The sequence below is a fragment of the Papaver somniferum genome, chromosome 9, assembly GCF_003573695.1.
Source record: "Papaver somniferum cultivar HN1 chromosome 9, ASM357369v1, whole genome shotgun sequence".
Lineage (NCBI taxonomy): Eukaryota > Viridiplantae > Streptophyta > Magnoliopsida > Ranunculales > Papaveraceae > Papaver > Papaver somniferum.
The window spans coordinates 141,359,564-141,382,285 of NC_039366.1; the positions used below are offsets into that span (position 1 = coordinate 141,359,564).

Consider the following 22,722-nt stretch of genomic DNA (forward strand, 5'->3'; position numbering starts at 1 on the left):
AAGGGAATACGATGATGCTTAGCACCAGCACAACTAGAGAAAAGAAAACTAGGAAAAGAAAAGCTAGAATCTAGAGATAAACTTGACTTAAGGGACTGAAAAACTGCATTGTTGGGATGACCTAAGCACATATCCCACACTGTTGGACTAGCGCGAATGCCAATGGTAGTTGCAGAGAAAGCTGGAACAGATGAGGACTGAGATGGAGAGGAAGCACTAGAGATGATTGGGTACATTCCAGCTTCATTCTTGCCTTTGTACATGAGGTTTCCCGTTAGTCGATCCTGTATACAAAATCCATAACGATCAAAGTGAAAAACACAGTCAGAATCACGTGTTAGTTGCCTAACAGACACTAAATTCTTGGCAAGAGAAGGAACATGAAGTGTGTTTTTCAGAGTTAACCGAGAAGAAGGTGAGGTAAGATGCACATCACCAATTCCTGTAATAGGCAATAACTTACCATCACCAACAAGCACTGTGTCATTACCATTGTAGTCAAGAAGATTTGTCATTTGAGTTGAATCAGACGTCATATGGGCAGAGGCAGCTGTGTCAGCGAACCATAGGTTTTCATAGGGCATAAGTTAAATTTGCATTGCTGAGAAGGCCTGTGAAAGATCAAAATTTGGAGGTTGAGTTAGGCGATGACAAGTCTGTGTCGTATGTCCTTTTGTATGGCAATGAGTGGAGAAGCCCTAAGGATTATAAACCGCGGGATCTTAGATTGCCCAGACAATGTGGGACTAATAATCTCAACACGCCTCCTCACGTGTAGCCTCGTTGGGTCTAACACGTGGACAATAATTCGAATGACGCGGAGTAAAGGCGCGGTCAATTATGACTCGTCGCAAATAACTTGCTATGATACCATGAACAATTGTATAAGTTCTCTTAACCCTTTTAGGATATTAGAGGCGTGTTTATATATTGATATTACTGGACTTAATCTTACAATGGACTCTTTACAAACAAACCGACTATATGTATGGACTTTACATGGACCAGTTCTTATACATTGGATTCTATTTTACATTTATGAATAACTAAAATAAAAATGTCATGAACGACTCGGCAAAGCCATTATGTAAGTGCATAAAAACAATGAATTACTCATCAATTACTCGATGTATAATATTTTATAAAAAATAGAAAAAATCAATCATTTGTATTAAAAAAAATTATATTGCAGTATGGAACATAATTCCGATAAGCATATCCTAGAGTATTTGGAATGAGAGAAACACAAGAATTTCTTCTGATAAATAGAATAATGTAAATACAGTGATTATTTTTGCCTTTCCTATTAGGTTCTTGCAAATAAAGGATTTTGATTCTGTTCATAATAATGATGTGATAACCTCATCGAGCTTGGTATTCTGTCACCATCTCATCTTTATTTACTTCATTCTTTCGGTACCCCTGGTCATGGTGGTATTTCTTTATATCCTATTTGTTTTTATCAATCCAATATTTTACTCACTAGATTAGAGTATACTCAAACTACTTTGGCTATATAAGAATGTAACAAGATTGCTAATAGGGGTACCAGATTAGGTGGGGGAGTACCAAAACCAAGATAAGACAAAACAAATTTTCATATAGGACAAAACATGTTTTTTCTTGGCTTGGTACACCCCCACTAAACCTGGTAACCCCCATTAGCATCCTTGGAATTTAAGTGGACCTAGAAATAAGGCTAAGGGATGATCAAAAGGGATAAAGTTGTGAAACTATCCTGCTTGTCTCTAATTAAATCTAATATATTGATAACATCGATTTCATTTAATCTTTTCCTTCTCCTTCTTAGTCAATCTAATGCTTATTCCTTTCTCCTTCTTCATATTTCATCGTTTTCAAATGAAAAAAATTGTCGGTTAGAATTTTTTGTGTTGTCGATTAATTTTTTGAAACTCTATTTAGTACTTGATTTTGTTGTTTGAATGACATATTAGGTCGCAAAAATTGAAATTGTTGAAACGTAGTTATACGGTTGTCATGGTATCTCTTCACCTACCACGTCGACTTTTCATATTTACTTTCATTCGCCAAGATTGTAAATGAATAGCGTGGCGATTTTTCAAAGAATTTTTATTTCTGAAAATAACATTCACATGGTCGTCATAGGCTTTATCCCTAAATTTTGACGACTAGTTTTGTTGTATGATTAGTCCTCACGTTTTGAAAAGCAAACCATGACAATTAATAAATCCCAAAAAACTATTTTTTCTGTGTCCAATTTCGCTATTGGTCGTCATGGTTTTGTAAAATAACATGGTGGTTAATAAATAGTCGCCAGTATGTTGCATTTTCGACCATGACGACTGTAAATGCGAAAAACCAATGTTTGGTCGGCATGCTTTGTTTCAGTCGAGCATGCCTATTAAATTTGGTCGACGTGCTTTGTTTCAGTCGAGCATGTCGACTAAGTTTGGTCGACGTGCTTTATTTTAATGGAGTGTGCCAACTTTTCATGAAATGAATTCTGAAAGTACTTAATTGGCATGCTTTTTCTTCCGTCGAGCATGTCGACTTTTCATAGACTGAATTCCGAAAATCCAAATTAATTTTGAGAAGTGTATGATTAGAGTAATTCATTTTTGATAATAAATTCTCAAAAACCAAAATTTCCAAAAAAGAATTCCTAACAAAATTCAAAAGTTAAATCTAACAAAAACAATAATCAACATATTTACTTAACATTTAACAAATTTCATCTAACATTATTAACTTAACTAATTCAGTAAACTAGTGCTAATTAATCAAAGGGCATATTAAGCATTACAAAAGATAACCCTATGGATAAAGGGTTTTGGATTTTACTTTCAAACAACCATATTTTATCCTATTCACTGTATTCCAATTAGTTTGGGTATATTCCCAGTCTATCCAGTAACATTTTGTTTTCCGTGGTGGAAACATGGCCCTATTGATGGTGCATACTTCAAAGCATATGGTCACTAGCTAAAATGATGATACTGGCGATTAGTCATGCGACGCTGACCTAGTCATACCCAAATTTTCTCATCTTCTTCTTCGATCAATCTCTCCCGTCTCTTCGTTTCTTCTCAATCCTTTATGGTTTTCTAAGTCTTTTCAATGTTCTTTTCCTTTTCAGATGACCTAATTTAGGTTTCCTTTAGAGTTAATTTAGTTTTATCAAAGTTAACCTAATTTTAAAATTTTCACAAAACCCTAATTTCTGATGTCTAGTCTTTTCAATTAATTTTGTTATTTTCTATTTTCAATTAATTTCTTCTTGATATTATCATGTTCAAATTTGTTTGATTGATTTGAGTTTTTCCAGTTTTGTGAATAGGGATACAAGTTTATTTCTAACTGACTGTCTTTTATTGTTTTTTCTGATTAAGTTATGGGCTGAAGGAGGTAACAACATAGCGTACCGAGTTTCACCATCATGAGATTTTGAGAATAGAAAAGGGATTGGAACTGATTTGGATGTTTCTTCTGGGTATGGTTTTTGCAAATTTCAAAGCTTTCTTACTCTGGTTATAGTCACTATTTCTCTATTGATTGGTTTGGGTATGCTACTCTAGCATTATGAGATCCTACTTCTGTAGGGATTTGGTTTTTGAAGACAAAAATACGTTAATTTATTGTTCTTCTCTTGGTTCAATGGATTTTATTGAGATGATTTTGTTTCTGTTTTTTTTTTTCTAGTCTCATAATTACCTCCATAATGGACTTTATAGACTCTCATTGATGCTCTTCATGGTTGAAGATATCCAAGATAATCTATTTTTAATCCAAATTATTTAAGTGAATTAAACTGAGGAACTGGTTAAATGCAGATTAATTTTATCCCCGGAATTTATTGTGAATTTTATTCTTGAGAATTGTTTAGATCAGAAGTAATTCAACACTGCGCTTTTTGGTTTGTAGTCTTGGGATGGGTTAGTGTAATATCTGATGGGTTTTTTTGGTCTGTTGAGTTAAGTTAGGGTAATGGACTAGTCTAGATTAGCTAGAGAGAATTGTGCAGTAGTTTGGTTACTTTCTTTGTTTTGCTGATTATCTTCTTTATAATCTGGAATGGTGGTCCTATTTGTTATTCAGAAAACAATTTCTATCTTTATTGTTTGTTCTTCAACTTTTATCATTTGCACTTAGGGTCTGGTTCAGGTTGGCGAACACAAATTCTATCTTTACTGATTGGTCTTCATGCAAATTTTGAAGTCTGATGTTTTCTAATCTGCTTCATGTACCTCTGTTTCGCAATCTGTGTTTACAAATTCTGGTGTTATAGCGTATTCCTCAACTTAATTGAGCTACTATTCAGTTTTGTTCTTAAATCTAATTTCAGAGAATTCAGTTTTCAGTATCCCAGATATTGGAAGATGTCTTGATAAGGAAATTGTTCTTGAACCTACTCCTACAACAATTATACCTCCTGAACCTTTGATCTCGGAAGAAGATTTTGAAAAAGAAGTAATTCTCATGATGGTGGACTCGACGGACTCTATGGATGCAGAATCTCCTTTGGCACATGACCTTGTAAGTTTTACTCTGAACTTAATACCTCTAGTCTTTTCTTTTGGGCAAGCTTTATAGTTTTTTATTTCTATTTTGAATCATGAAATTTCTTTGTTGGAACATAAATGGGTGTTGCTCGGATAAGAAATGGTTGCATCTGTCGAATATCTTTAGAAAAATCAAACTTGATGCTATATGTCTTATAGAAACAATGGTAGATATAAACACAGTTAGGAAATATACTCATCACCTTCCATATGATTCCTGGTTTATTATCCTTGCTGTTGGAAAATCTGGTGGTTTGGCTCTTGGGTATTTTGCAAAATCTGGTATAGAAGTTATTAGTATCTCTCATAATATGATTCATATCATGTGTGATATAACTCCAGTAATTAAAAACTGTATTGTTACTTTTATGTATGGAGCTCTTAACATTAGTGGAACGAAAGATCAATGGAACATTCTCAATGACATAAATGAAACAAATACTCAACCATGGTTATTATTAGGAGATTTTAATTTTATTCTACATGCTTCTGAAAAACAAGGTGGTAATTTTAAAAATTCTTCCCCCCCTGATTTTATTGGATCTAAGCTGGTTGATATGAAAATGAATGAAGTTTTTGCTTTTGGAAATCCATATACTTGGTGCAATAGAAGATTTAGAAATCCTGCTGATTTGATATTTGAAAAATTGGATAGAGGTTTTGTTAATGATGATTGGTTCTCAGTGTTGCCTCATACTCGTATTAATAATCTGGCTAGGATTTATTCAGATCATTGTCCTATTTTGCTTAAATTTTTTCATTTTGAACAACACCTTAATATCCCTTATAAATTCTTTAAATGCTGACAATTAAATCCCGAGTTTAATGGTGTTCTCACAAATGCTCGGTCTAAAGAAGTAAAAGGTTCCCCAAGTTTTGCAGTTGCAGGTAAACTTAAGAACCTTAAGTATGAGCTTAACTGTTGGAATGTTTTATCTTTTGGTCATATTAAGACCACAATTGGAAGATTAAATGATGAAATTGAAAAACTGCAAGGTATGCCGTATTCCCCTACTATTGGTGATTTCATTCTTAATTATTCAAAACAATTGGATTACTGATATGAAGTAGAAAATAGTTTTTACAAGCAAAAAGCTAGGATTGATTATTTCACGCAGTATGATAGAAACACAAATTTTTTCCATAACACTGTGAGACTTAGGAATATGTATAATACTATACACACTGTTAAAGATGAGCAAGGAAACTGGATTGAAGGTAGGGAACAAGTTGTTTCTCTTTTTTCGAATCATTTTAAAAGAATCTTTACTTCATCAAATCCAAGAAATTCTGATTTAGGTGCAGTTCTGTGTAACCTCCAACCTATAGTCACTGATGAGATAAATATGTCTTTGGTGGCTATACCTTCTGAGGAGAATATTTTTAAAACGATAAAGAACATGAAACCTTGGAAATCTACGGGCCCGGACGGCTTTCCTGCTGGTTTTTATAGGGATAATTGGGAAGAAGTTTCATCTGAGGTTGTCTTGCATGTCCAAATTTTTTTCAAGACTAAATTTCTTCTAAAACAAATGAATAATTCTTTTATTACTCTCATTCCTAAGGTAAACAACCCGTCTACTCCTAATGATTTCAGACCTATCAGTTTGTCTAATTGCATTTATAAAGTTATTTCAAAAAATTTAACTAATAGGCTTAAACCACTCATGGACTCTATTATTTCTCCTTATCAGTGGCTTTCATAGCAGGTCGACAAATTCATGATAACATTATAATCAGTCAGTAGATTCTTCATTCTTAGAAAAAGAGAAAGAAAAAAAGTTAAGAATGGATATATGACTATTAAACTGGATCTTTCTAAGGCTTTCGATAAATTGGAATGGACTTTTATTGTTTCAGTTTTTAAGTGTCTTGGTTTTTCTGAAGATTGGTGTCAAATGATTTATCAGTGCATAAGTACCGTCTCTTACTCAGTACTGGTGAATGGCTCTCCAGGTGAGTGGTTTTTCCCTTCTCGTGGTATTAGACAGGGTGATTGCCTTTCTCCGTATATCTTTATTATATGTATGGAGGTTTTATCGCAACTTCTCATAAAAGCTGAGCATGATAATTTTATTCAGGGTTTTAAATTTTCGAATGATAGGCCTACTATTTTGCATCTTTTCTTTGCCGATGGTTGCATGCTTTTTTTCTAACGCTTCCTTAACTTATGCTAGAAATCTTATGAAAGTTATAGATGTCTTTGCAAAAGCTTCTGGGAAAGCCATAAACTATGATAAGTCGGGTTTCATTACTAGTTCCAAAACTCATCATAAACATATTAAACTTCTGGCTAAAACCTTAAAGATCAAATTTATGAGTAATTCAGAAAAATATCTTGGTACACCCCTATTTATTAACAGAAATAAAATTAAATCTTTTCGATTTGTTATTGAAAATTTCAACTCTAGGTTAAGCTCTTGTAAAAGAACCAATCTGAATATTGCTGGTAGAACCGTAGTTACAAAACATGTTCTGTCGAGTCTTGTTGTGTATCAGATGTCTTGTTTTCCCTTACCTAATAATATTACTTCGAAGATTGATTCTATCCAAAGAAGATTTGGTGGTCTAAAAAAGACCCTAAACATGCTGCTTACTTTCGTTCTTGGGGAGATATTGGTAAGTCTAAAAACTGTGGTGGTCTGGGTATAAGGAATACTTATTCCACTAACATGGTTTTCATAAGTAAGTTAGGTTGGAGATTATTGCAAAATCCGGAACATCTTGTTTCGATATTCTTGAAAGATAAATATTTTCCTAATCAGAATCTTCTAGAAATTGATAAAGTTGCAGACTCTTTTTCTTGGATTTGGAAAGGTATAGTAAAGAACTTTGTTTTTATTAAAGCAAACATAGTTAGGAAAATTAATGATGGTGCTTCTACTAATATCTGGCTTGATAATTGGATACCTTATGCTACTTCTCCACATGTTTCTAATAATATAAATTATAAAGATTATGGTTATGTGAAAGATCTTATTGATGTGAGCAACAACTGTTGGAATCTGAATTTGTTAAATAGTTTATTTTCTCTAGAGGATGTTATTAGAATTAGAGCTATTAAGATTAATTTGCATCAGAGTGATAAAGTTATGTGGGCTCATACGCATAATGGTATGTTTACTATCAAATCGGCGTATAAGGCTTATATGAATGAAAGTTGTATTAGGGAAGAAGCTTCTTTCTGGCACAAGGTTTGGTCTTTGGAGTGTCTTCCCAAAATTAAGTTCTTTGTGTGGAAAATATTTTCTCACATGATGCCTGTTAATTCCCTACTTAGTGTTTATAATCCTTCTATTGATGATATATGCCCTCTTTGTAAGAATGAAGTTGAAACTGAGTTACATTTACTAGTCCAGTGTCCGATTGCTTCACATGTTTGTTTTGGTATGTCCTTTCAGCATTTAATTTCGCCTGATCTGCAAGGGATATATGATTATTTTCTTATGTGGCTTGAAAACGGTTTGGGTGACTCTCCTTATAATGTTAACTGGCCAAGTATTTTTGCTATTATAATGTGGTGTATCTGGAAGTTGCGGTGTGATGTGGTTTTCAGAAAGATTGCTATTGATCTAAATAAAGTTATACTAGATGTGAAAAAAATGATAAACTCATATATTAAACCTTTCATTCCTGTGAGAGATAGTAACATACATAAAAAGATCTGCAGAACTGAGGTGGAACATTTATGTTTATTGATGGCTCTTACAAGGATTTTAATATGGGTGTTGGTATTTTCTGGTGTGATTTGGCAGGAACAATAAAGGGTTCTCGTGCTGACTTTGGGCTGATTCCAGATGCGGTTGGAGCTAAATCAAATGCACTTTTTTTGGGTATCTCTTGGGCTTTAGAGATGAATCTGTCTAGAGTCATTTTTCTTAGCGACTGTCTTCAAATGGTGGATTTTGTGAATGGAGACTGTTCAAAAGTGGGCTGGTGGAGCAGTGATGTTCTAAAGGATTGTAGGAGTTTGTTGTCTAGTAATAGTAGTTTTAAACTTATGTGTATTAATCGTGTCAAAAACAATCTAGCTGATAAGCTTGCTCGTCGAGCTAGAAAGTACTTTGTTAAGAACAATTGGGTTTCCTTTCCTCCTTTTTTTGGATGGTCTTGTAAGGAAGGAGCCCCTAGTTGATGTCTGTACTTCACTTTTAAGTTAATCTCAGGTGATTTTTCTCAACAAAAAAAACATTTTGTTTTCCGTTCGAAAAATCAAAAAAAAAACAATGTTAAATCTTGGTTCCACCTAGCCACTGCTTATAGTCGCAGGCTATATAGATAGACATAATGGGAAAAGTAGCTTTTATCCACGCTAATTCTAATAGAGTTAGCTCCAAAGTGTGGCTAAACTTGCGTGACTTGAGATATGGTGATTTTCATCGCATCATTGTCATCATTTGAAAATGCCAAAGAGGATTTATGAAGGAGACAGAGACATTATGGCTAAGAAAGAAAATGGTCACTCTTCAAAAAAAAAAAAAAAAAATGGAAAATATTGGCAATCCAAATCACACAGACCACACGTTCAAGCGTGTGTAGTAAGCGGATAACCTCACGTGAGAGTTCGTAAGGCACACGACCGCGCGCACTTAATTATTCTCTCCCTCAACTTGGATTTCGTATAAATTACGTTCTTGTTTGTATCTTTGATTCCTAAGTTTTCACTTTTCATTTTCTCATCCAAAATTTATCCAGAATTCTCGAAAATGGATTTCTGTAAAAGTTTCAGAGAATTGAAACCGTTACTTCATTTACTAATCCCATTATGTGTTCATTGGATTGCTGAAGAAATGACTGTTTCTGTTCTTGTTGATGTTACCACAAAAGCTTTATGTCCTGGAAAATCAACATGTACGCAAGCTATTTACCTTACTGGAATTCAACAAACGGTATTACTCCTTTTCATTTCTTGATCCATTTTCTTGATTAGGAAACAGTGTTTAATTGATGAAATTCTGGAGTTTAATCACCTAAATTATTTTTCTAATCAGTTGTTGAGAGATTATGAAAGTCTAGATTTAAATAAACAAACAAATTGTTTACTATTAATTTTGTTATGGCGCTGACAAGTTTCCAGCTCAAATAATACCACCAGCTTTACCAGTTGCCACTTTTACTTTGAAAAGCATCTGCTTACTATTAATTTTGTTTCTCTGTTATAATCCATGGATTTTTAGTTGAATTATTTGCCAATTTCGAAGAATTTCATACTTGATTGTTACGATGTAGTTGAAGGAATATTATTGTAATTGAATGTGTTTGGTTTTGTCTTGATCTGTTTGTATTCCTTAACAAGAATTGTAGTTGGCATTTGTTAGTTGACTAAACTTGTATACTTAAATACTCCATTTGTTTCCTTTGGATGATTGTGTTTAACTACATGGAGGTTTATGGGATTATATTGTTGGAATACTGTAGGTTGTGGGTATTTTCAAGATGGTTGTGCTTCCTATCCTAGGACAGATGGCAGATGATTATGGACGCAAACCATTGCTTATGCTTACTGTATCCACGACTATAATTCCCTTCGGTATGGTTTTCCTTAATGAGCCATCACATTTGCTAATCAGAAACATTTCACTAAACTGACTTCCAAATGGTCACATGGATAAGCCTTAGTTACAAGTAGTTAAAGAGGGCAAAACGACCCAAATCCCCCCATTCTATTGAATTTACAGTGGCAAATAAAAATGTATACTGAATTGATTTTTAGTGTTATCATTGGATAAAAAGCCAGATATTTTAAATTCTAAGAAGTTGTGTATGAATATTTTCAGGTCTACTAGCTTGGGATGAGTCAAAGCCATTTGTTTATACTTACTATGTGCTTCGCACTATTTCATATATCATAAGTCAAGGAAGTATCTTCTGCATTGCTGTTGCTTATGCAGTAAGTATCTGTTCTCAATTGCTGATGAGTTTTACTGAATTCTAGTTGTTGATGATACGGGTGAAATAACAACTTACCCGCCTCTATCAGGCTGACGTCGTGGAGGATGGGAAGAGGGCTATAGCATTTGGATGGATTATGGGTCTTTTTTCTGCTTCACATGTTTTAGGGAACGTATTGGCACGCTTTCTTCCGGAAGTTCATATTTTTGAGGCATGTTTAGTCAAACGTATTGCTTCTTTTGGTTATGACCACACAGTCAGTCTCTTTTAAGTTTGTATAACTGAGAAAGCTGTATGTACAGGTGTCTGTAGTTCTCCTGTTATTTGGCCCAATTTACATGTACCTGTTTCTCACCGAGACAGTTCAAGCGGCTCCAAGGCAGGAACAACAGTCCCACTGCTTTGCTAAAATATCCAGAGTTATACAACAACGGTGTAAATCAATGACCGCAGCTGTTAATATCGTTACAAGAAGGTTGGTTTGCCTTGAATTCTGTAGTGTGGTTCCATAACTAACTAGTATGTAGGCTTTGAACTAGAAGTAGAAAAGTTACAATGGCGTGCATAAGTAACTTTATCTGCGCACTTCAGTTGCTTTAGGATGGACTCATAAATACATGTTTTTTGCTAAATCACTGTATTTTATTCTACAGTGAAACACTCAGGCGCATTGCTCTAATTTCCTTTTTTTATGAGCTGGGAATGTCTGGCATCAGCAGTGTCTTACTGGTATACTCCCTTACAGCTCATTATAGGACATGCACTTATTTGTGCTAAAGTTATCACGAATGGCATCCAAGTATGAATTGCTTGAATTTTTTAACATAAGGTGGTGGGTGTGAAATGACCTTTAACTTGAACTGATTTATATGGTTCTTCTTGTGAATACATTGTACCATTTTTTTATGATCCATGTGTTCCTTCACTAGAAGTTCATAAAGTTTGTCTTAAGTGGCACTTATGATCCAATGCTTTTGTCGCAGAGTATTAATCTTTGTTTCTCTTCTTTCTCATTCTCACTTTGAAATTGTTCTTTCTGCATGCTCTTGAAATGTGTGCCATTAATTCCTTCAAGAATCTTTCCACAGAGAATGTGCGACCTTATTTAGCTTCACGTAAAAAACACACGACTTAAGCTAGCTTCAGCTTACTCTATTCCATGGCATGACATGGTCATCTTACCACAGAAACACACTTGGTTACACAACTTACGTTGTAGGAGTTTCATTTCTTTTTATTCAATAATATATTAACATATTACATAACTTCCAATGCAGTACTATCTAAAGTCAGCCTTCGGTTTCAACAAGAATCAATTCTCCGAACTTCTGATGATGGTGGGAATAGGTTCCATTGTTTCACAGGTATATCTTCTTGTACTTCTATTTTACTATTTGCTGGAGTTTCTGTTTGATCGGATAGGTAGGTATAGGTTAGTGAATAATGCTGAAGTTAAAGGAAATAGCGAATAGTTCTAGCCTCCACGTTATGAAGAGTAACGTATATATACTTTAGGTCAGAAGTGTGTAAAGAATCTAATGGAGCTTTGCATACCTTTCTTGTGTAATACTATCCTTTGGATCCTTCGTGAGCCGCATCTTACTAAAATCCGTGCAGTTTCTCTAATGTGATGGTGCATTTTTTTCCCCCTAACTTGGCCCAGATATGTTTATATTAAGGCTATTTGTAGGTTTTGGCATCTCTCAGCACCTATTTCTATAATATGATGCAAATACTACTTTTACAAGACGCTGTGCATGGTTTTTTTACTCATGGTTTGAAACTGAGAATCTGGAATTTGCCTGTAGATTTTTGTGCTTCCAGTTGTGAACCCTTTGGTGGGAGAGAAAGTAATTTTGTGCATTTCAGTACTTGCTTCAATCCTTTATGTAAGTCTACCGAGAAGTTCTTTTAAGATGTTGTCGTCTAAAGTTTTTTTGATTTGGTTACTTTAAGTTGGATATCTTAAATTTCTTCTCCTATGCAGGCAATATTTTATGGGTTGGCGTGGGCACCATGGGTATGTATTCTCCTGCAATCAGACACACTTGCTTAATGATTTTATGACTTCCTCTCACCATTCCTTAACTAGTATTATTTTGGAGATGAATTGCGACTTCCTTCAATTTTTAACATGCCCGCTGATACAGGTGCCATATCTTGGTGCATCATTCGGGGTTATATACGTCCTTGTGAAACCAGCTGTAAGTATCTCATCTTGTAATCTCTATATTGTTACAGTTCCGTTCAATAACAATGTGAAACTGCATATAGTATCAACCTTATCTATGTCTGTAATGATTTCTGTTTTTTGTTGATTTGTAATAGACTTATGCTGTTATTTCAAAGGCTTCAAGCTCGTCCAATCAGGTGTGTGGAAATTTCTACTTTTAACTCTTAGAAATATGTAATGGCATTTTACACTTGAAACAAACATGTGGCCATTTGATCAACAAAATGAATCCCCTGCGCCCCGATTTCTCTGTATTTTTTTTTAAAAATTTTTGGTTCTACCATATCCTTCTAGTTTTACTGATCAGGAAACATTTTCAAAGAGGCTTACATACCCACTTCCTTATTTTTTCTCACACAGGGTAAAACACAAGGATTAATTGCTTCTGTCCAATCAGTTGCGAGTTTGATATCACCACTTGCAATGAGTCCCTTGACTAGTAAGTTGAATTCCAATTGCTGTTCGTGTGTTGGAAATAACTGCTTATTGAATGCAAAACGTCATATGGAGCTTATTTTGCCCACACTATAATTTTCAGCATGGTTTCTATCAAGCAAAGCCCCCTTTGACTGCAAAGGTTTCAGTATCTTGCTTGCATCAATTTGTATGGTAAGGCCTCTGACTCTCTCATCTCCGCATCCCCCCTCTCTTACTAATGAAACAAAGAACTAACTATAAGCTCCTCATGGTGCAGATGGTTTCGTTCTATCATGCCATGTTGCTGAAACCGGAAGAGTCCTCAAAAAGCATCGAAGTAGACGATTTTGAAACCATTGAAGCCCCTCTCCTTGCATGATATAGTTCACTCCCGCAGCTAGAACTATATATTGCAGGAACATAGGTCAACTTTAGGGGCGATCCTCTAATTTAGAAGTCCACAGCTCATGGATTTACATTTCAAGGACTCCCAACAACCACAGCAGGTGTAGAAAGCCTCAAAGAATCTATAGAATAGCGATTGATGATGATTCTGTGATTCAGGCATGAATTAATCAACTTTAAGTTGATCTTTAACATGTAACATAGTGTTGTTCATATGAATTATGTATCTCTAGTGCCAAGTAGTTTCCATTGTCTTATATTGTTTGTGTCTATAGTGCCAAATAGTTTCATTTTTGTTATATTTTCTGTTTGTTTTTTTGACGAAAAAAGTTGATGTATTAACAATACGATGTAAAGAATAGTTATTACAATGAGCAAAATTAATACACATCCACAGTTATGCTAGTACAACCGTTGCCTCGGTGGAAGGGCCGACCGAAGAAGAATCTGAGGTTTGTTTGCGACTACTTTCGCCCCGTTTCAGAAAAAGTGATATTTTCGCCTTGTTTTAGAAACAAAGTGATACTTTTGCACAGTTTCAGAAAAAATATCATTTTTTCTGAAACGGGACGAAAGTATCACTTTTCTTGAAACAGAGTGAATGTGAAAGTATCACTTTTCCAGAAACAGAAAATTAGTCGATCCATAAACCAAAATATAGTTGCATGATGTGTTATGTATCCTTTGTGATGGTTTGCGCAATGACTATGCATTCAATTTTCCAGAATTATGCCTAAAGTGAAAATTTCACTTTTCTTGAAACGGAGGGAGTACATCATTTTATTAGTTGCAACCAAAAATTAGTTAATGCATAAACCAAAATATGGCTACATAAAGTATTATGTACCTTTTTGTGGTGGTTCACATAATAGATATACATTTAATTTTCTAAAATTGTGCCTTAAATGATAAATATCTGCGAATTTTTCGTAAAACTCTAAGTTTGATATTGTTGTTTGTACTCGTTGCATAAATTTTTTATAATCTTTCCAACGAAATAAAATTTGTAAAACTCCAAGACACAGATTTTTAGATATGTTATATTAAAGTTTGTTTTCCAATTGTACCCCTAAAAAATAGGATACAAAGAAGTTATAGTAATTGGACTAAAAGAGAGGGGCAATTTTGTCTAGTGAAAAAACGACCACGAAAAATTTGGTTACACCAAATTCATTTTTTTTGTGTCAATTGATCACTTACAATTTACAAAAAAGTGGCCATATAAAGTACTCCCTCGCTTCGCTCGGTCGGCCCAATTACCGTTGTTAAAGAACACCTAGTGTATTTGGTGCACAGTTGCCATGGGTGCACATGGTACAGTTTCCTTTTTTGGCTAAACCGAGGGTGGGGGACATATCCGGTTTTTTGGTTCAGAGTCGTTAATTTACTTACCTTGTTCGGTTCGGTTTTAAATCGGTTTTAAATTCGGCCCAGATCTAGTTTCGGGTTTTAATCTGTGGTAGTTCTGTAAATTTTTTTTAGCATAGTATAATAGTTTTGTAATTAAAACACGGGTTTAACACGTTCCGAACTGAATTTTTCTTCCTTAAATTTCCCTGTAATTTTTTTCTTACACTCTTCCATTTTTCCTCCATACACGACACATCCGTAATTCCATTTACATGCATATTATATAACCAATTGTTTTAAACTTAAATTAAGTTCTTAACAAGAAAATATTCATCAAACTTCAAAGTTCAACATAAAAAAGTTGAAAACACATAACAATACTTGGACTTACATAAGTTTGTAAAAAGAAATGATTTCAACTAACTTCAGGATTAAAGACCACTGGCACTAGCATAAGACTTAATAACCCCGCAACAGCCCACAAGAGGTAAATTTTATGTCAGAGTTTTTATTTTAACAACTTTGAATTTCTGAGTACTAAAGAAAATAAAAAAGAAGAAAAAAGATTATTACCTTCCTCAGTGTTAAATGGTTATCATCTGGTACATAATCACATGGAAGATCTGAAAAGGGGAGGGTACAAAGTACACCACCAATTTTTTCGGTCGACAACCTGTAAAGACAAAGCCTAATATAAGTGCAATTAGACCGACTTAATAATCCTTAAACAATATGTATATAGAGTTTATACCTCGTTCTCTTCACAATCAGAAAGTCAAGACAACAAAGTCCGACAACCTGATTATATAGAATCGTTCTTGGACAATCTCAAAACTCAATATCCAAGATCAATCTAGTCGTATCCAAATAATCGAATCATAATTCTGCTAAGTATGAAACTTTATATGTATCTTTCAAGATACGAATTCTACAAGAACGAGTCTCGTAATTGATCACAATTAAGATGGACTTATCTACTAGAATTGATTACGTACTACTTCTGTTATTCATATTATAAAGATAAAATAATATAATGAGGATAGGGAAAAATACAAGACACCAGAAGTTTCATTAAGGAGGAAAAATGCATCTGCAGAAAAACCTCGTGACCTCGTCCAGATTCGAAAACCGAATTGTATTAAGTCGCTACAAAAACTAGCCTAGTATCATACTTCATAATGGAATGTAATCGAGACTGAATTCACCTTCCAAGCAATTCAGCTGCAGTCGTGTTCCTTACGTCTCTTGAGCCTCGCAAGGCTCTACGCAATTGATTCCTTAGCTGATATCCTTTACAGCCTAATAGTTGCTTCAGCCTATGAGAATACTTTTGATACCAATCTGCCTCTAACATATAAGCCTATTTGATTTCCTTTTAGATCAATAGATCAAGGCTTGGAAATCTGTTTGCAATAGAAAAAGCTAGCAAACCCCACAAATACTGGTTTGCTATTAGTGAATATCAAAATACTGGTTTTAGTGAAACCATTCGCTATATAGATTCTAATCTTGCTTTACCCTCGTACTAAATTTAAATGATTATGTTGGAAATAAAAAAATCTACAATAAATACTGTTGATGCGTTAAGAAGTAGAGCAGTGCAATGAAGGCTATGCAAAAATCAACTTAAGTAGATGAGCCTCCGACCTCTTTCTTTTTATCTCTCTAAGTATCTTTCTATGTCCTTGCACAAAACTTGATGTCACCCCCTCTTAGCACATATATATGTCAGTATCGTTACACTCGAAAGGTCTTTTACTCAAGTCGTAATTGTATTATAGAAAAATCGATGATGTGTTTTGTTTTATGGAAATCCTGAGTATGTGGTATGAGACATATGCTTAGGGGATCCAAATCGATATTTTCGGTAGAGTTGTGGACTCTTTTTGGAATCCTGGGTATGCAGTACGAGATGTATGTTTAGAAATATGATATATTGAAGAAACCTTGTGTGATTTCTGAGCTTCATGGTATGGGACATTGTTAGTACCTGAAAATTACTTCCAGGTAAAACAAATGCACCGCTGTGGCACTTTCTGTTTAGGTTCGAATATCAAAATCGAACAGGACAAGCCTAAACCACGATAGCATCCGTTCTGTCCTGCTTCAGTCATGATGGAAAGGAAAATGGGTTGATCTTAGGGTAGGGAAGCAGAAAAGTTTGAGAAATTGGCAATGGTATTGAATTCTGTGTATTGGGTATTGAAAACTATGAAGAATAGAGAGCTTTTAGGTATGGGAGCTTGTTCTGTTATCCGAATAGGCTAAGTGGACTGTTTATATTAGTTCAGAATACGCAGTGCCAATATCGTGAGAAGTGGAGGTAGTGAAGTTTTGGAGAGATGGAGAATATGGGATCATGTGAGATAAACTAGGGAAGTTTCTGGAAACTCCTTTTCTCACAAATCCATGCTCTCTCTCTAACCGTTTGCAACCGTCACCAATACTTTAAATTTTCACATGGGGTGTTTCCACGCAGCATGTTGTCGTAGACCACCAGACCAATACCCCATGAAGAATCCCCTCATGTGATGTATTTTGATGTTTCTTATGTGCTTTAATTTGATGAATCGTAGATCTCATCTTACTTTGATAAATCGTGGCTATTGATATACCATATGTTTAGGGCGCAACCGTGCTTTGTTGTGGCATAAGCTATCATGGCCGAAAATGGCGCGTGACTACGTGATATGGCCTTGGCCTAAGATGTCAAGGCTGAGAATGTCGCACAACTATGTGCGATGGACTTGGGCTAAGCTGCCAAGGCCTAGAATATCGAACGGCTACGTGTCATGGCCTTGGCCTAAGCTACCAAGGGCGAGAATGTCGCACGGCTACGTGCCATGGACGGGAATGTCGCGCAATGATGGTGCGCGATGGTGTACACAATGATCGCGCAGATATGTTCCATGGCCTTGGCCTAAGATGCCAAGGCCGAAAATGTCTCACGGCTACGTGCCATGACTGGGAATGGTGCACGATGGTGTGCGCAACGATCGCGCGGTTACGTGCCATGGCCTTGGCCTAAGATGCCAAGGACGAAAATGTCACATGGCTACGTGCCATGGCCGAGAATGGAGAGCAATGATAGCGCGCAATGATGGTGCGCGATGGTGTGCGCAATGATCGCGTGGGATCATGCCATGGCCTTGGCCAAAGCTGCCAAGGCCGGAAATAATGCGCGGTTTATGCTGTAGCGCAATGATGGGTATGCTACAAACCATATTTTGCAAAATTGTGTTACCCAATACTATGGATTTGACCGGATGCTTTGGGATGATGCCAACTAGGCCATTAGTCCATTCTTGTCTTAGTTTTAACATTATGAGCTATGACAACTGTATTGTGGCCTTGGCTATGTCTAGCCAAGATGTCACGGGGTATGCAATATATGCTGTGGGCTTTGCTATGCTTATCCAGTGCACCGCAATTACTATGGCATCTAGTTGTAAAGAAATTTGAACATGACTTACTTGTGCGCAGAATCTTCAGATGCACATGATTTTCTTCAGATCCAGATCCGTCATGTCGCCTAATTCATATAACATTCAGTGTGGATTTGCTGGTTTGTTGGAGAGCCTCGGTAGTAATATGGTCATAGGCGTTCTTTCATTTTCCGTTGAAATCTTTGGCGCGGGCGTGGCCTCGCATATTGTAGCCCCTACATTTTTCAAATCTTTGACAGTGATGATGTTGAAACCTGCTCTAGTGTCGATTAGTATTTTCTCGAACTCAACTCGCTCGATACAAGCGGTGGTAAAAGTCCCTGGCCGAGATTTTCATCGTTTTTGTCGATTGTGACCTCTAAGATATGTGATTTAACGAAAGCAACACAGTCGATGGCTGTAGAGATATCCTTGCGCTATCTTGATTTGGCGTTGGTGCTAAGGCTTGGGCGGTTGTCGAGGCAGACATGGAACGTTTGGTTCAGGCATCTTGCTGAGGTGTAACTTCTCTCTTGGATCTTTCATTAATAGCGATACAAACCGAGAATTGGTCTGAGTAGTGTTCATCGATCAGACACTTATTCTCACGTGCGTCTCCATGACCATATTATATGGAATGCCTTCTCGTACTTCTAATAATGCAGGAGCAATGGTGGCCAGTCGCTTGGCCGCTTCGTGAATTTCCGTAAAAGTTTGAAAGCGTAAATTTTCGAGTAAGGCTCGATAGACAGGGATCATACCGTTAATACATGACTCTACTGTCATTGATTCACGTTCGGGTCTTGAGAATCCAGGGCTTTTATTCTCAACCTCTTGATGTAGTCGTTGGGATGCTCGTTGTTGCGCTGAAACATCCTTCCCAAGTCTGAAAGCGTGGTTTGTTCAGAAACGAAAAAATACTTTCGATAAAACACGCTCACCATCCCGTCCTAATTGGAGATACTATTGGGAGCAAGATTTTTGTACCCGGTGTAAGATATCCCGGTGAGCGACTTGGAAAATTTCTTGAGCCGCAACACTTGGTGGTATTCATGCACTCCTAGAGCTTCCAGAAATCGAGAGATATGTTCACGGGCATTACATGTTCCATCATAAAGAGAAAAGGTAGGTGATACATACCCTCTTGGCATAGGGGATCTCTGGACATCAAGTGCATAAGGCGGATGGTGATGGTGGAATAATGATGACTCCTCTTTTCCATGATTCTGCAGAAGTCTCTCAAAATATTGTCGATTAATGAAATTTGGCTGTCGAATGTTTTCTGTTGCAGCAACACGGATACCATCCTCATGAGTTTTCTCCCTTGAGTTGTCGACTCCAGTGGAAGATCCATGGAAGTTCTGGGCTTGCTCTTCTTGGATATCGCGTTGCTCCGGAGTTGACTGTGCCGTTAAAGTTCTGAGGCGGGTAAGAACTTCCATATGAATAGTCGACATTTCCGCTTGTGTCTTGGCCAGGTCCTCTTGTCTCTGCATCAGGTCCGCTATGCTTGGGGGTGCTTCTCCATTTCTGGTGCTTTCAGTGTTGACGGTATTTTCTACGCTGCCAGTGAGGGAAGTAGTGTTATTCTCCGGAGTGATATCTTGAGAAGGATTTTCGGGATCTGGACCATTGAGGTTGCTGGAATTGGAATCAAACCTTGGAACGGATCTAAGATTTACCATGTTTTCAAGAGGTTGAAGAACTGATTTTCAAATGGTTGAAGAATCTAAATTTGTGACCGAGAGGTTGATCTCCCATTGTGGTCGCCAATTATTAGTACCTGAAAATTACTTCCAGGTAAAACAAATGCACCGCTGTGGAACTTTCTGTTTAGCTTCGAAAATCAAAATCGAACATGACAAGCCTAAACCACGATAGCAACCGTTCTGTCTTGCTTCGGTCACGATGGAGAGGAAGATGGGTTGATCTTAGGGGAGGGAAGTAGAAAAATTTGAGAAATTGAAAATGGTATTGAATTCTGTGTGTTGGGTATTTAAAACTATGAAGAATACAAAGATTTTAGGTATGCAAGCTTGTTCTATTTTCTGAATAGGCTAAGTGGCCTATTTATATTAGGTTAGAATACGCAATGCCAATATCGTGAGTCGTGGAGGTAGTGAGGTTGTGGAGAGACGGAGAATATGGGATCATGTGAGATAAACTAGGGAAGTTTCTGGAAACTCCTTTTCTCACGAATCCATGCTCTCTCTGTAACCGTTTGCAACCGTCACCACTACTTTAACTTTTCACATGGGGTGTTGCATGCCATATGTTGCCGTAGACCACCAGACCAATACCCGATGAAGAATCCCCCATGTGATGTATTTTGATGTTTCTTATGTGATGTTAAGTAGATCTCATCTTACCTTGGATAAATCGTGGCCACTGATATGCCATATGTTTAGGGCGCAACCGTGCTTTATTGTGGCATAAACTATCATGGCCAAAAATGGCGCGCGGCTACGTGCTATGGCCTTGACCTAAGATGGCAAGGCCTAGAATGTCGCACAACTACGTGCCATGGCCTTTGCCTAAGCTGTTAAGGCCAAGAATGTTGCACGGCTACGTGCCATGGGATTGGCCTAAGCTATCAAGGCCGAGAATGTCGCATGGATACGTGCCATGGTCGGGAATGACACGCAATGATAGCGCGCAATGATGGTTCGCTATGGTGTGCACGACTATCGTGTGGCTATGTGCCATGGCCTTGGACTAAGCTTCCAAGGCCGGAAATGTCGCACGGCTACGTGCCATGGCCGGAAATGGCGCACAATGATGGTGCACGATGGTGTGCGTAATGGTCGCGCGGTTACGTGCCATGGCCTTGGCCTAAGCTTCCAAGGACGAAAATGTCCCACGGCTACGTGCGCAATGATCGCGTGGGATCATGACATGGCCTTGGCCATAGCTACCAAGGCCGGAAATAGTGCGCGTCTTATGTTGTAGCGCAATGGTGGGTATGCTACAGACCATATTTTTCCAAATTGTGTTAGTCAATGCTATGAATTTGACCGGCTGTTTTGGGATGATTCCAACTAGGCCATTAGTCTATTCTTGTCTTAGTTGTAGCACTATGAGCTATGACAACTGTATTGTGGCCTTGGCTATGTCTAACCAAGATGTCATAGGGTATGCAATATATGCAATGGGCTTGTTTATGCTTAGCCAGTATGCCGCAATTATTAGACCATCAATCATGATTTGATCATCATATGGCTATGAGCTAGGGTTTGAATTCATGGTAGTATGCCAAATCTAGATTTAAAATTTTAATGCTATTCCGACATAAATTGGAATACGATAGTGCCGCTATAATATGTTCAAGGAACTTAGCCGTGGGAGTTTGCAACTTGAGACGATATTGATATGACTATGTATTAAATATGATGCCCTCAGTAGCATCTTTATTTGAGAATGATGTTAAATCCTATTCTGAATACAAGTTATGTCATTCAAACAACATAAAAGGTGTATGTATTGGCGCACATGAAATAACAAGGTTTCTTCTGGGGAAAGCCCTGAAATTTGGCATGCATATACATATTCAAAATAACTTTAGGACTACTGAGTCCGTCACTACAAGAAACTTAACCTATTGCACCACCCAATGGTTATGGCATATACCCCTACTAGTGCAGCGATAACCTATGTAGCAAGAAGTTTATCGCAACACCTAATCTTTATTGCTGCAACAAGAGATTATACTTTTTTGTCACACTCTTTTCATATTGTTGTTACAGTTATGTGGAAAAAGTTTTATTTTGCAGTAGTAAATTATGGCTTTTAGCTACAGCTGAAAAGTACTGCGACTAGAAATTTGCATTTGCAACACATATATTGAAGGTGTGGCAATAATACAGTTTATTGATTCTCTTGCGCAATACAAATTATATCAATACAGATTCAATAATCCTGATGCCGGGTCAGGGATTATTTGTATAACTAGATCGAGGCTAATATATTACAAATGCCCTTGTTAAAAACTCACCATCACAGACATATGCTCAGGAAATCCAAACCGACGAAGCTTGTCCATAGTAATTTTTATTTTCAATTGCGGGGACGAAATTCTTTAAAGGGGATAATAATGTAACACCCACACTTTTTGCATGACGCATGCGCAAAGATGCGTCATCGAATGAGATGAAGCTTTATCTTAAGCTTGTGTTCTGCACTTAGGGCATGTTGGCCCAAAAGATATTGCACCACCATGGTGCATCAGGCTAGTGGATTCTAGCCAAGGGAAAAACTGCACCACTATGGTGGAATTTGCAAGTTTAACATTGACTATAAATCTGAAATTACACCGCTATGGTGCATTATAGGAAAATTGTTATTGCGAAAGCAGGTGGACTTGATACATGTCCATACTCTCATTAACTATCAAGCCACTTTTTTTTTTATGGAAAATGTTATTTTCATTAACTACCAGAGTATATTATAAAAGATTTACAAT

The 22,722-nt window shown here is 36.7% G+C and overlaps 1 protein-coding gene across 2 annotated transcripts; it reads left to right on the forward strand.

The window, feature by feature from the left end:
- Positions 1-9,183: 9,183 nt before the first annotated feature.
- LOC113311032 (hippocampus abundant transcript-like protein 1) lies at positions 9,184-13,876 on the forward strand. Of its 2 annotated transcripts, XM_026559877.1 has the most exons (14): positions 9,184-9,430; positions 9,960-10,071; positions 10,319-10,431; positions 10,522-10,644; positions 10,736-10,908; positions 11,087-11,162; positions 11,711-11,797; positions 12,242-12,322; positions 12,421-12,453; positions 12,584-12,637; positions 12,762-12,803; positions 13,027-13,105; positions 13,205-13,275; positions 13,361-13,876. In XM_026559877.1, exons 1-14 carry the CDS (start codon positions 9,248-9,250, stop codon positions 13,460-13,462), a joined length of 1,329 nt encoding a protein of 442 aa, XP_026415662.1. In that variant the 5' UTR covers positions 9,184-9,247; the 3' UTR covers positions 13,463-13,876. The 2 variants fall into 2 exon arrangements, with proteins under 2 accessions (XP_026415662.1, XP_026415663.1); XM_026559878.1 differs by lacking the exon at positions 9,960-10,071 and having other exon boundaries at positions 9,224-9,430.
- The last annotated feature ends 8,846 nt before the right edge of the window (positions 13,877-22,722 follow it).

Excerpts from the sequence above, each read along its gene's own strand:
- LOC113311032 (XM_026559877.1), top strand. The coding sequence starts at position 9,248 with ATGGATTTCTGTAAAAGTTTCAGAGAATTGAAACCGTTACTTCATTTA. Across the intron at positions 10,072-10,318 it reads CACGACTATAATTCCCTTCG|GTCTACTAGCTTGGGATGAG; the intron begins GTATGGTTTTCC and ends GAATATTTTCAG. Across the intron at positions 10,432-10,521 it reads GCATTGCTGTTGCTTATGCA|GCTGACGTCGTGGAGGATGG; the intron begins GTAAGTATCTGT and ends CGCCTCTATCAG.